The sequence below is a fragment of the Panthera leo genome, chromosome B2 (genome assembly GCF_018350215.1).
Source record: "Panthera leo isolate Ple1 chromosome B2, P.leo_Ple1_pat1.1, whole genome shotgun sequence".
NCBI classification, from domain to species: Eukaryota; Metazoa; Chordata; class Mammalia; order Carnivora; family Felidae; genus Panthera; species Panthera leo.
In genome coordinates, this window is record NC_056683.1 from 74,475,021 (window position 1) to 74,487,936 (window position 12,916).

The window sequence follows — 12,916 nt, forward strand, 5'->3', positions numbered from 1 at the left end:
TTCCTTCCCCAGGGCCTTTCTACTATGGTCACCCTGGGTGCAACACTCTTGCCTCTTCTTCCTTCTCTGATGAACCTTCCTCAAGCACTACTTACATAAAGCCAGTCCCCTTCTTTAAATATGACATTCTATTATTTCAAGTCTAAACACCTCTTTCTGAATTTCAAGAACTTTCGTAATAATTTGAAATCTGAATTCCACTACATTTCAACATTAACACTTAGCTTTGTTCAGGGCATCCAATTCACTTACTGCACAAAAATACACCATTCTCTTCCTGAACCAGATACTTACATGCATCTCTTCCCTTCCTAAGATAGGATCTTCTTCCCTTTGTAATTATCCAAGGCTAAATCTAAGTTCCAATTTTGCTAAAACAATTTAACTGTTTCAGCCTTCTCTGAATGATATTATCCTCTGAATGAATATGGAATTTACAATTTATACCAGTTTACGTACATATTGTCTAATTGATTGCCTTTGTTTTATGTGTGCCTTCAACTATACAGTAGAGACGACATCTTATTCTTCAATATTCTATTACAAATAAACAGCTGCCATTTAAGTGCCTATTCTGTGTCAGATACTATGCTAGACTTTTAAAAGAATAGTAGGTGTAGTTAAGATCAAGAATATCAGTGAGGGCCTAATATTAAGAGTTGAAAGACTAAAGGTAGGCTACTAATGAAGATAAATATTCAGAGATGAGCTAGGAAAAACATAAAGGTGACTGTATTGCCTAGCTGTTATGATTATATGGATATTAATTATTAATATTAATAGCCATATTAATTAGCCCTCTCTACCCTAGAACTATTTTCTATATTGACTCATTCTTAAAATTCTCTCTAGATTCCAGTTAAATTGTAAGTGTCCTTCTTAGACATTTTATACTTCACAGAATTAACACATTTTGGGGGTAGTTCCTAAGGACAGGATCTGTGGACAGTGCAGTTTACCTTGTGGGAGAAAAGCTAAGGAAGCAACTTAGGTTAAAAAAAAAAAGTGAAAAAATTGGGAAGACTGGAAATCATGAAAAACATTCTGCTTTACAAGTTTGCCTGGTATAAGCCTCAAAGAGCAAAGTGAATCAATTCTAGCCATGACTGCTCAAAAGAAAGATCAGTAAGGGGGTGATGCTTCAGAAGTCATAGCTGCATTATCGACAATAGCCAAAGTATGGAAAGAACCCAAATGTCCAACGATGGATGAATGGATAAAGAAGATGTGGTGTATATATACAACAGAGTATTACTCGGCAATCAAAAAGAATGAAATCTTGCCATTTGCAACTATGTGGATGGAACTGGAGGGTATTATGCTAAGTGAAATTAGTCAGAGAAAGACAAAAATCATATGACTTCACTCATATGAGGACTTTAAGACACAGAACAGATGAACACAAGGGAAGGGAAGCAAAAATAATATAAAAACAGGGAGGGGGACAAAACATAAGAGACTCTTAAATATGGAGAACAAACAGAGAGTTACTGGAGGGGTTGTGGGAGGGGGGATGGGCTAAATGGGTAAGGGGCATCAAGGAATCTACCCCTGAAATTATTGTTGCACTATATGTTAACTAACTTGGATGTAAATTTTTTAAAAATAATAATAATAATTAATTAATTAATTTTAAAAAAAGAAGTCACAGCTGAAGTGCCTCTGGCACCCCTAAAAAGTATCAGTTTGTTCATTCTTACTCCAAAAACATAGCACAAAGTGCTTGGCATGTGGATGGAAGGAAGGAAGGAAGGAAGGAAGGAAGGAAGGAAGGACAGACGAACAAGAGCCAAGGCAGGGACAAGTACTTCTCACATTCCTGAGACAAGGAAGGTGACAGGGTCCATGTCCAAGAGCAAGGGCTCTGAGGCCTGCATGCACCTTCCAACTGCCACCCTGCACTACTGTGGAGCACACTCCCCTTTCCTTTCCTCACTGAATTATTGTGATAATTGTAAGAGTTAATCCAGGTAGTCTCTCTCACTGAAAGCTACTAAATGCTGGATACTATTCTTATTTTATTTTCATTAGCTCACTCACTGAGGAAAGTCAGATGAGCTACTTAAGGTCACAATGGTAAAGGAAATGGTAAAGGAAATGGATTTTTTGTCTACCTGTGTTCCTCTTAGTGGATGATTAAACCCAACAAATGTGAAAAAGGATTTTGCTTAAAGAAATTCAGAGGCAACTTCAACATTTATTCAACACTTATCATTTATAATAAACAAAGAAATACTAAGAACTTAGATAAAAAAAATGGGGAAACTTAGTCTCTAAATGGTATCAGAATAAAATTAATCCAGTATGCAAAAATTAAAGGAATATAAATTAGGTGACATTCACTAGAAAAGCTAGTGAATGCTATCTGATATCATGAAAATTGTCAGCATGTTACAGGATAGAAAAAAGAACAAATTTGCCATAGTAGAAAAATTGGATAACTTACCTTGATGACATCTTCTGGCCACGCATTAAGAACTGAAGCAATATGCCCTTGGTCATGGATACTAATAAAGAGACCCCTGACAGAAAAAAAAAAAAAGGTAGTTTTAATTTACTTCAGACTTGTGAAACTACCATGAATATTTAAAATTTTTTTTCAGATTTGTTTGATACACCTCCATTTTTATCAAACTAGTGAAAATTATTTCCTTACACATTTAAAAGCTAGGAACCTTATAAATTAGGGAGAAATTACCTTAAATAATGTATTGACATTAAAGGTAGATTATAATAATAAAGGTTCATTCTTATTACATATTCTTTAAGATTTTGTAATTAAAGAAGCATTCACTCTTTTATATACAGAGAATTAAATAGCATTATGAATTCCACTCATAGATTTATTTAGGCTTTCATTAAATAATATACGTAAAAGCACTTAGAAAAAGATGAAGTATATGTAAACAGGCATTTTCAGTATACACTCCACTTGATTACATAGTCACAGTGTGAAGATGAAAGCCTGTATTGGAAATGGCTGGAGTGACTGACGAATGCTGGGCACTCCTTTTGTGTGAAACTTACTTGATTTTTTTTTTAAGTTCAAATACCCAAGTTACAATTCTTTGATTTGCAGTCTTAGTTGCTGTTTTCAACTCTGTTATTAAAACTCAATTGAAGTCTTTAACACTGCCTCTCCTGCCTCCCACTTCCTATGAAAACCTAACAACTAATTGAAAATTAAAATTAAAAATGAACTTCAATATCTTAATCTCATTTAAAAGCTTTACTTTAGTATTGTTAAATGTAACTCAAATACAGAGAGCCAGATACAACCAATGCACAGCTTAGTGAATTTTTATAAGGCAACCACCCTTGTACATAATAGCATTTAAGCAGAGAGAGCCTTGCAGGCATCCCAGAAACCCTCCACATGTTTCTCCCAATCAAAACCCCCCTCCCCTCCTAAGAGTAACAACTGTCCCAACTTTTATGGTCTCTTTTAACTTATAGTTCTATCATCCAAATGAAAAGCCATCTCTAGACACAATTTGTCTTCTAAAGTTTCCCATAATCTGAATTTTGCTGATTAAATTCCTATGGTATAGATTAAAAAATTACTCTTTCTTCTATATTTCTTGAGAAATTGGTAATTGAATTTAAAGACTTAATGAGATTCGTGTCCATTTTTTATAAGACACTTCATAGTTGGGTGTTATCAGAAGATGCATAGTATTATCACCAGCTAGACCTCAAGACTTGATCTTTCCTGTCCACCTGCTTGTACTCACTGACATTTGTCCTCTATTTTTCCTTACCTCTTCTTTCCAGCTTATCTCTTAACTGAGGCAAATGGAAAGTAAAACTTTCTCTTGAGCAACAGAGCCTGTCCTGACCAGCCGGCCCAGACTACCCAGACTAGTGTGAATTTAACCCGACTCACACCTGAGCGGATGGATCCTGGAATGACTTCCAGAGTGACCAACAACTACCTTTATCTTGTTCTAATACTAGAATCTCTGCCCAGGGAGGAGGCACAAGCTCCATTTACATAACACACAACGTATGTATAGACATGTTTCCTTAAGGTACATGCATGACCTTATGCTTGCCTCTACATACAATGATGACAAGGCAGCCCTGTCTAAATACTCATCCTAACTCTAAACAAAAGAAACCCAACCACCCTTGCTCAGGAGTCATGGCTTTGGAAGCCATTCCCCATGATCTCCTTATTTGCTGCAAATAAAGTACTTTGTGAGATAACCTAACCCAGTGCAGTTTCTGATGCACAAACGAGCAAACTCACATTGGTTCAGTTACAGTATCTTGCAGTGCTTTGTGTGATTGCCACAGCTGCTAATGCTTAATATCTAAATTCATTAATTCATTAGGGATTACAATGGAATATTCCAATTCTGTCAATCATTCCTCATTTGCTGAAACTCTTCTTTAAAGAGAAATTTCACCACACCTATTGTTTGGTTACCCAATGGTAAAGCTGATACAAAAAGCTAGATTCTTCCTCTTTACTTACCAGTTTTATTTTAATGTTTATTTATTTATTTTGAGAGAGAGAGAGAGAGAGAATGTGTATGTGTGTGCGCGTGCACTTGCGTGCACTAGTGGACAAGGGGCAGAGGGTGAGGGAAAGAGAATCCCAAGTAGACTCTGCACTGTCAGTGCCGAGCCCAATGCAGGGCTCAATCTCACAAACCATCAGATCATGACCTGAGCAAGATCAAGAGTTGGATGCTTAGGGGCGCCTGAGTGGCATAGTTGGTCAAGCATCCGCCTTTGGCTCAGGTCATGAGCTCTCTTTTGGAAGTTCAAGCCCCACAACGGACTCTGTGCTGATAGCTTGGAGCCTAGAACCTGCTTCAGATTCTGTTTCTCTCTCCCTCTCTGCCCCTCCCCTGCTCGCGCTCTGTCTCTCTCAAAAATAAATAAACATTAAAAAAATAATAAAAAAAATAAATGAGTTGGATGCTTAACTGACTGAGCCACCCACACACCCCTTTATTTACCAGTTTTTGAAATAAAGAGGCCATTTGCTAAAATCCTTCAAGAATTTCCACTAAGGTGTGTGTGTGTATGTGTGTGTGTGTGTGTGTGTGTGTGTGTGTGTGTGTGTGATCAAAATAAACTCATGGATTTAAACATATTTGATGTGTTTTAATCCATCACAGTTACTTTCTTTATTGATACTAAAATTGCCCCATACTTAGTCAGTGGAAGACTCTTCATGTTGGCCTCTGAGCCCTTTTGACATGACTATAGTTTTGGACAGCTTCCTTGATCTTGGTTATGACAAAATGTTCCTTTTTGTCTCTAAAAGGTCTGCCCAAGGCCCATGAGCCATTTCTTTACGAATCCCTGTTTTCTTCTAGTAGAAAATGATATTTTAAGACCACAATCCAGGTAATAGACATCCCTCCTGCTATTGGTTGGTTAAAGTACTGTTATAGAAAATTAAAAACATTGTTAAGATTCACTTCCTACTTATGGCCAGAAATCTCAATTTGGCACTTTTTTTAAGTTTATTTATTTGAGTAATATCTACATGCAATACAGGGCTTGAACTCACAACCACATGATCAAGAGCCGTACATTCATCCATCTAAATCAGCCAGGTGCCCCAAATTGGCACTCTTCTTTTGCAAAATTTACCACTATGATTTCCTAGCAAATTCAACTTAGCAGTCTCTGAGAGGGCCATTTCACACTTTCTCTTTTCCCCTCACCTCCTACACCCATCTCCCTCTCTCAGCTGATGAGCAAATCTTCTTAGATCCAACAAGGTGAAAACTACCTCATCTCTCTAATATAAACTCCACTAACCCATCTGCATCTTTTAAAATAGATTTTTTTTTTTAGCAGTTTTAGGTTCACAGCAAAATTAAGCAGAAGGTATACAGATTTCTCATAAACTTCCTGCCTCCCCTCCACATGACTACTGGCCTCCCCACCCCCATCCCCCCACCGACAACATCCTTCACACCACAGTGGACACTAACACATCATTACCACCCAGAGTACATAGTTTCCATTAGGGTTCACTCTTAGTGTTGTACATTCTGTGGGTTTGGACATATTTATAGTGATATGTAGCCACAATCATAGTATCATACAGAGTAGATTCATGGCTCTGAATGTCCTCTCTGTTCTACCTATTTATCCTTCCCTCTCAAGCCCCCAGCCACCACTGATCTTTTTACTGTTTCCAAAGTTTTCCCTTGTCTAAAATGTCATATAGCTGAAATCATACAGTTTACAATCTTTTCAGATTGACTTCTTTCACTTAGTAAAAAGTTCCTCCATGTCTTTTCATGGCTTCATAGCTCATTTCTTTTTAACACTGAGTAATATTCCATTGTCTGGATATACCACAGTTTGTTTACCCATCCACCTACTGAAGGACATATTGGTTGCTCCCAAGTTCTGGCAATATGATAAGGCTATTAAAAACTTTTGTGTGCAGGTTTCTGTGCAGACATAAATTTTTAATTTCTTTGGGTAAATATTAGGAATGCAATTACTGGATTGTATGATAAGAAGAGGTTTTAAGAACTCACAAATTGTTTTCCAAAGTAGCTGTATCGTTTTGCCTTCCCACCGGCAATGAATGAGAGTTCCTATTGCTCCATATCCTGACCAGTACTTGGGTGTTGTCAGTGTTCCGGATTTTGTCATTCTAATAAACGTGTAGTGGTAGCTCACTATTGTTTTAGTTTGTATTTCCCTGATGACGTGAAATGTGGAGTATCTCTTAACAGGCTTATTTGCCATTAATATATCTTCTTTGGTGAGGGGACTGTCAAGGTCTTTGGCCCATTTTTAAATTGGGTTGTTTCTTTATCGTTGATTTTTTAAGAGTTATTTGTATATTTGGGATAATGTCCTTTATCAGATACATCTCTTGCAAATATTTTTTCCCAATATGTGGCTTGTCTTTTCATTCTCATCACAGTGTCTTTTTTTTTTTAATTTTTTTTTACATTTATTTATTTTTGATAGGCAGAGAGAGACAGATCACAAGTGGGGGAGGGGCATAGAGAGAAGGAGACACAGAATCCGAAGCAGGCTCCGGGCTCTGAGCTGACAGCACAGAGCCTGTCGAGGGGCTCAAACTCACAAACCGTGAGATCATGACCTGAGCCGAAGTCAGTCGCTCAACCAACTGAGCCACCCAGGCCACAGTGTCTTTTTTTTAAGTAAACTCACTGCCAATGTGGGGCTCAAAATCACACCCAAAGATCAAGAGTTGCATAGTCTACCAACTGAGCCAGTCAGTCACCCTGACAGTATCTTTCAGCAAGCAGAAATTTTATGGGGCGCCTGGGTGGCTCAGTCAGTTGAGCGTCCGACTTCAGCTCAGGTAACAATCTCGCGGTCCATGAGCTCAAGCCCCATGTCAAGCTCTGTGCTGACAGCTCAGAGCCTGGAGCCTGCTTCAGATTCTGTGTCTCCCTCTCTCTCTCTGCGCCTCCCCTGCTCGCACTCTGTCTCTCAAAATTGAATAAACATTTTAAAAAATTTTTTAAGGAAAAGAAAGCAGAAATTTTAAATTTAATGAAGTACAGCTCATCCATTACTTCTTTAAGTGGATTGTGCCTGTGGTGTTGAATCTAAAAAGTCATTGCCATACCGGAGGTCATCTAGATTTTCTCCTATGTTATCTTCTAGGAGTTTTATAGTTTTATGTTTTACATTTAGGTTTGTGATCCATTTTAATTTTTGTGAGAGATATAAAGTCTGCCTAGATTCATCTTTTTTCACGTGGATGTCCAGTTGTTCCAGCACCATTTATTGAAAAGACTACATTTTATCCATCGTGTTGCTCTGAATTTCTGCCTTCCCTCCTGTTACAGGGGAAGAAATTTCCTATTGCCAAGGCCAACCTCTCACATGCACTCTAGATTTTATTCCATCTCAGCTTTTCAAGGGCTTCATTCCTACAATTATCCCATCTCTATGCTATACCATCACTTTCTCTACTGGATCATTCTTACTGGCATAACAACCTGCCTTAATATTATCTATCTTCTGAAAAGACTGGGTTTTGTCTTCTACTCTCCTCTCTTCAGAGCAAAACCCTTAAAAGACTGATGTATTCTTTTTTTTTTTTAGAGCTAATTGTCTTTATATTTTATTTATTCTTTTTATTTTTTCAATATATGAAGTTTATTGTTAAATTGGTTTCCATACAACACCCAGTGCTCATCCCAAAAAGTGCCCTCCTCAATACCCATCACCCACCCCCCACTCCCTCCCACCCCCCATCAACCCTCAGTTTGTTCTCAGTTTTTAACAGTCTCTTATGCTTTGGCTCTCTCCCACTCTAACCTCCTTTTTTTTTCCTTCCCCTCCCCCATGGGTTTCTGTTAAGTTTCTCAGGATCCACATAAGACTGAAAACATATGGTATCTGTCTTTCTCTGTATGGCTTATTTCACTTAGCATAACACTCTCCAGTTCCATCCATGTGGCTACAAAAGGCCATATTTCATTCTTTCTCATTGCCACGTAGTACTGCTTTGTGTATATAAACCACAACTTCTTTATCCATTCATCAGTTGATGGACATTTAGGTTCTTTCCATAATTTGGCTATTGTTGAGAGTGCTGCTATAAACATTGGGGTACAAGTGCCCCTATGCATCAGTACTCCTGTATCCCTTGGGTAAATTCCTAGCAGTGCTACTGCTGGGTCATAGGGTAGGTCTATTTTTAATTTTTTGAGGAACCTCCACACTGTTTTCCAGAGCGGCTGCACCAGTTTGCATTTCCACCAACAGTGCAAGAGGGTTCCCGTTTCTCCACATCCTCTCCAGCATCTATAGTCTCCTGATTTGTTCATTTTGGCCACTCTGACTGGCATGAGGTGATATCTCAGTGTGGTTTTGATTTGTATTTCCCTGATGAGGAGCGACCTTGAGCATCTTTTCATGTGCCTGTTGGCCATCCGGAGGTCTTCTTTAGAGAAGTGTCTATTCATGTTTTCTGCCCATTTCTTCACTGGGTTATTTGTTTTTCGGGTGTGGAGTTTGGTGAGTTCTTTGTAGATTTTGGATACTAGCCCTTTGTCGGATATGTCATTTGCAAATATCTTTTCCCATTCCATTGGTTGCCTTTTAGTTTTGTTGGTTGTTTCCTTTGCTGTGCAGAAGCTTTTTATCTTCATAAGGTCCCAGTAGTTCATTTTTGCTTTTAATTCCCTTGCCTTTGGGGATGTGTCAAGTAAGAGATTGCTACGGCTGAGGTCAGAGAGGTCTTTTCCTGCTTTCTCCTCTAGGGTTTTGATGGTTTCCTGTCTCACATTCAGGTCCTTTATCCATTTTGAGTTTACTTTTGTGAATGGTGTGAGAAAGTGGTCTAGTTTCAACCTTCTGCATGTTGCTGTCCAGTTCTCCCAGCACCATTTGTTAAAGAGACTGTCTTTTTTCCATTGGATGTTCTTTCCTGCTTTGTCAAAGATGAGTTGGCCATACGTTTGTGGGTCTAGTTCTGGGGTTTCTATTCTATTCCATTGGTCTATGTGTCTGTTTTTGTGCCAATACCATGCTGTCTTGATGATGACAGCTTTGTAGTAGAGGCGAAAGTCTGGGATTGTGATGCCTCCTGCTTTGGTCTTCTTCTTCAAAATTACTTTGGCTATTCAGGGCCTTTTGTGGTTCCATATGAATTTTAGGATTGCTTGTTCTAGTTTTCAGAAGAATGCTGGTGCAATTTTGATTGGGATTGCATTGAATGTGTAGATAGCTTTGGGTAGTATTGACATTTTGACAATATTTATTCTTCCAATCCATGAGCACAGAATGTTTTTCCATTTCTTTATATCTTCTTCAATTTCCTTCATAAGCTTTCTATAGTTTTCAGCATACAGATCTTTTATATCTTTGGTTAGATTTCTTCCTAGGTATTTCATGCTTCTTGGTGCAATTGTGAATGGGATCAGTTTCTTTATTTGTCTTTCTGTTGCTTCATTATTAGTGTATAAGAATGCAACTGGTTTCTGTACATTGATTTTGTATCCTGCAACTTTGCTAAATTCATGTATCAGTTCTAGCAGACTTTTGGTGGAATCTATCAGATTTTCCATGTATAATATCATGTCATCTGCAAAAAGTGAAAGCTTGACTTCATCTTTGCCAATTTTGATGCCTTTGATTTCCTTTTGTTGTCTGATTGCTGATGCTAGCACTTCCAACACTATGTTAAACAACAGCGGTGAGAGTGGACATCCCCGTCGTGTTCCTGATCTCAGGGAAAAAGCTCTCAGTTTTTCCCCACTGAGGATGATATTAGCTGTGGCTTTTCATAAGTGGCTTTAATGACCTTTAAGTATGTTCCTTCCATCCGGACTTTCTCGAGGGTTTTTATTAAGAAAGTTGCTGAATTTTGTCAAATCCCTTTTCTGCATCAATTGACAGGATCATATGGTTCTTATCTTTTCTTTTATTAATGTGATGTATCACGTTGATTGATTTGTGAATGTTGAACCATCCCTACATTCCAGGAATGAATCCCACTTGATCATGGTGAATAATTCTTTTTATATGCTGTTGAATTCGATTTGCTAGTATCTTATTGAGAATTTTTGCATCCACATTCATCAGGGATATTGGCCTGTAGTTCTCTTTTTTTACTGGGTCTCTGTCTGGTTTAGGAATCAAAGTAATACTGGCTTCATAGAATGAGTCTGGAAGTTTTCCTTCCCTTTCTATTTTTTGGAATAGCTTGAGAAGGACAGGTATTATCTCTGCTTTAAACGTCTGGTAGAATTCCCCAGGGAAGCCATCTGGTCCTGGACTCTTATTTGTTGGGAGATTTTTGATGACTGATTCAATTTCTTTGCTGGTTATGGGTCTGTTCAAGCTTTCTATTTCCTCCTGATTGAGTTTTGGAAGTGTGTGGGTGTTTAGGAATTTGTCCATTTCTTCCAGGTTGTCCAGTTTGTTGGCATATAATTTTTCATAGTATTCCCTGATAATTGCTTGTATCTCTGAGGGATTGGTTGTAATAATTCCATTTTCATTCATGATTTTATCTATTTGGGTCATCTCCCTTTTCTTTTTGAGAAGCCTGGCTAGAGGTTTATCAATTTTTTTTATTTTTTCAAAAAACCAACTCTTGGTTTCATTGATCTGTTCTACAGTTTTTTTAGATTCTGTATTGTTTATTTCTGCTCTGATCTTTATTATTTCTCTTCTTCTGCGGGGTTTAGGCTGTCTTTGCTGTTCTGCTTCTACTTCCTTTAGGTGTGCTATTAGATTTTGTATTTGGGATTTTTCTTGTTTCTTGAGATAGGCCTGGATTGCAATGAATTTTCCTCTCAAGACTGCCTTCGCTGCATCCCAAAGCGTATGGATTGTTGTATTTTTGTTTTCGTTTGTTTCCGTATATTTTTTAATTTCTTCTCTAACTGCCTGGTTGACCCACTCATTCTTTAGTAGGGTGTTCTTTAACCTCCATGCTTTTGGCGGTGTTCCAGACTTTTTCTTGTGGTTGATTTCAAGCTTCATAGCATTGTGGTCTGAAAGTATGCATGGTATGATTTCAATTCTTGTATACTTATGAAGGGCTGTTTTGTGACCCAGTATGTGATCTATCTTGGAGAATGTTCCATGTGGACTCAAGAAGAAAGTATATTCTGTTGCTTTGGGATGCAGAGTTCTAAATAGATCTGTCAAGTCCATCTGATCCAATGTATCATTCAGGGCCCTTGTTTCTTTATTGACCGTGTGTCTAGATGATCTATCCATTTCTGTAAGTGGAGTGTTAAAGTCCCCTGCAATTACCACATTCTTATCAATAAGATTGCTTATGTTTGTGAGTAATTGTTTTATATATTTGGGGGCTCCTGTATTCAGCGCATAGACATTTATAATTGTTAGCTCTTCCTGATGGAGAGACCCTGTGATTATTATATAATTCCCTTCATCATCTCTTGTAACAGCCTTTAATTTAAAGTCTAGTTTGCCTGATATAAGTATGGCTACTCCAGCTTTCTTTTGACTTCCACTGGCATGATAAATAGTTCTCCATCCCCTCACTCTCAATCTGAAGGTGTCCTCAGGTCTAAAATGAGTCTCTTGTAGACAGCAAGTAGATGGGTCTTGTTTTTTTATCCATTCTGATACCCTATGTCTTTTGGTTGGCGCATTTAGTCCATTTACATTCAGTGTTATTATAAAAAGATATGGGTTTAGAGTCATTGTTATGTCCGTAGGTTTCATGCTTGTAGCGATGTCTCTGGTACTTTGTCTTACAGGATCCCCCTTAGGATCTCTTGTAGGGCTGGTTTAGTGGCGACGAATTCCTTCAATTTTTGTTTGGGAAGACCTTTATCTCTCCTTCTATTCTAAATGACAGACTTGCTGGATAAAGGATTCTCAGCTGCATATTTTTTCTGTTCATCACATTGAAGATCTCCTGCCATTCCTTTCTGGCCTGCCAAGTTTCAGTAGAGAGATCGGTCATGAGTCTTATAGGTCTCCCTTTATATGTTAGAGCACATTTATCTCTAGCTGCTTTCAGAATTTTCTCTTTATCCTTGTATTTTGCCAGTTTCACTATGGTATGTCATGCAGATCGATTCAAGTTACGTCTGAAGGGAGTTCTCTGTGCCTCTTGGATTTCAATGCCTTTTTCCTTCCCCAGATCCGGGAAGTTCTCAGCTACTATTTCTTCAAGTACACCTTCAGCACCTTTCCCTCTCTCTTCCTCCTCTGGAATACCAATTATGCGTAGATTATTTCTCTTTAGTGCATCACTTAGTTCTCTCATTTTCCCCTCATACTCCTGGATTTTTTTATCTCTCTTTTTCTCAGCTTCTTTTTCCATAATTTTATCTTCTAGTTCACCTATTCTCTCCTCTGCCTCTTCAATCCAAGCCGTGGTTGTCTCCATTTTATTTTGCAGCTCATTGATAGCATTATTTAGCTCCTCTTGGCTGTTCCTTAGTCCCTTGAT

At 38.1% G+C, this 12,916-nt stretch overlaps 1 protein-coding gene across 2 annotated transcripts in view; it reads right to left on the minus strand.

The window, feature by feature from the left end:
- Window positions 1–12,916, minus strand: part of ME1 (malic enzyme 1) — a 189,077-nt gene that overhangs the window by 111,208 nt on the left and 64,953 nt on the right. For both annotated transcript variants that reach the window (XM_042939268.1, XM_042939269.1), the window contains exon 4: window positions 2,447–2,522. In XM_042939268.1, coding sequence (XP_042795202.1) covers window positions 2,447–2,522 — 76 coding nt within the window. The remainder of the gene's footprint in view (window positions 1–2,446; window positions 2,523–12,916) is intronic.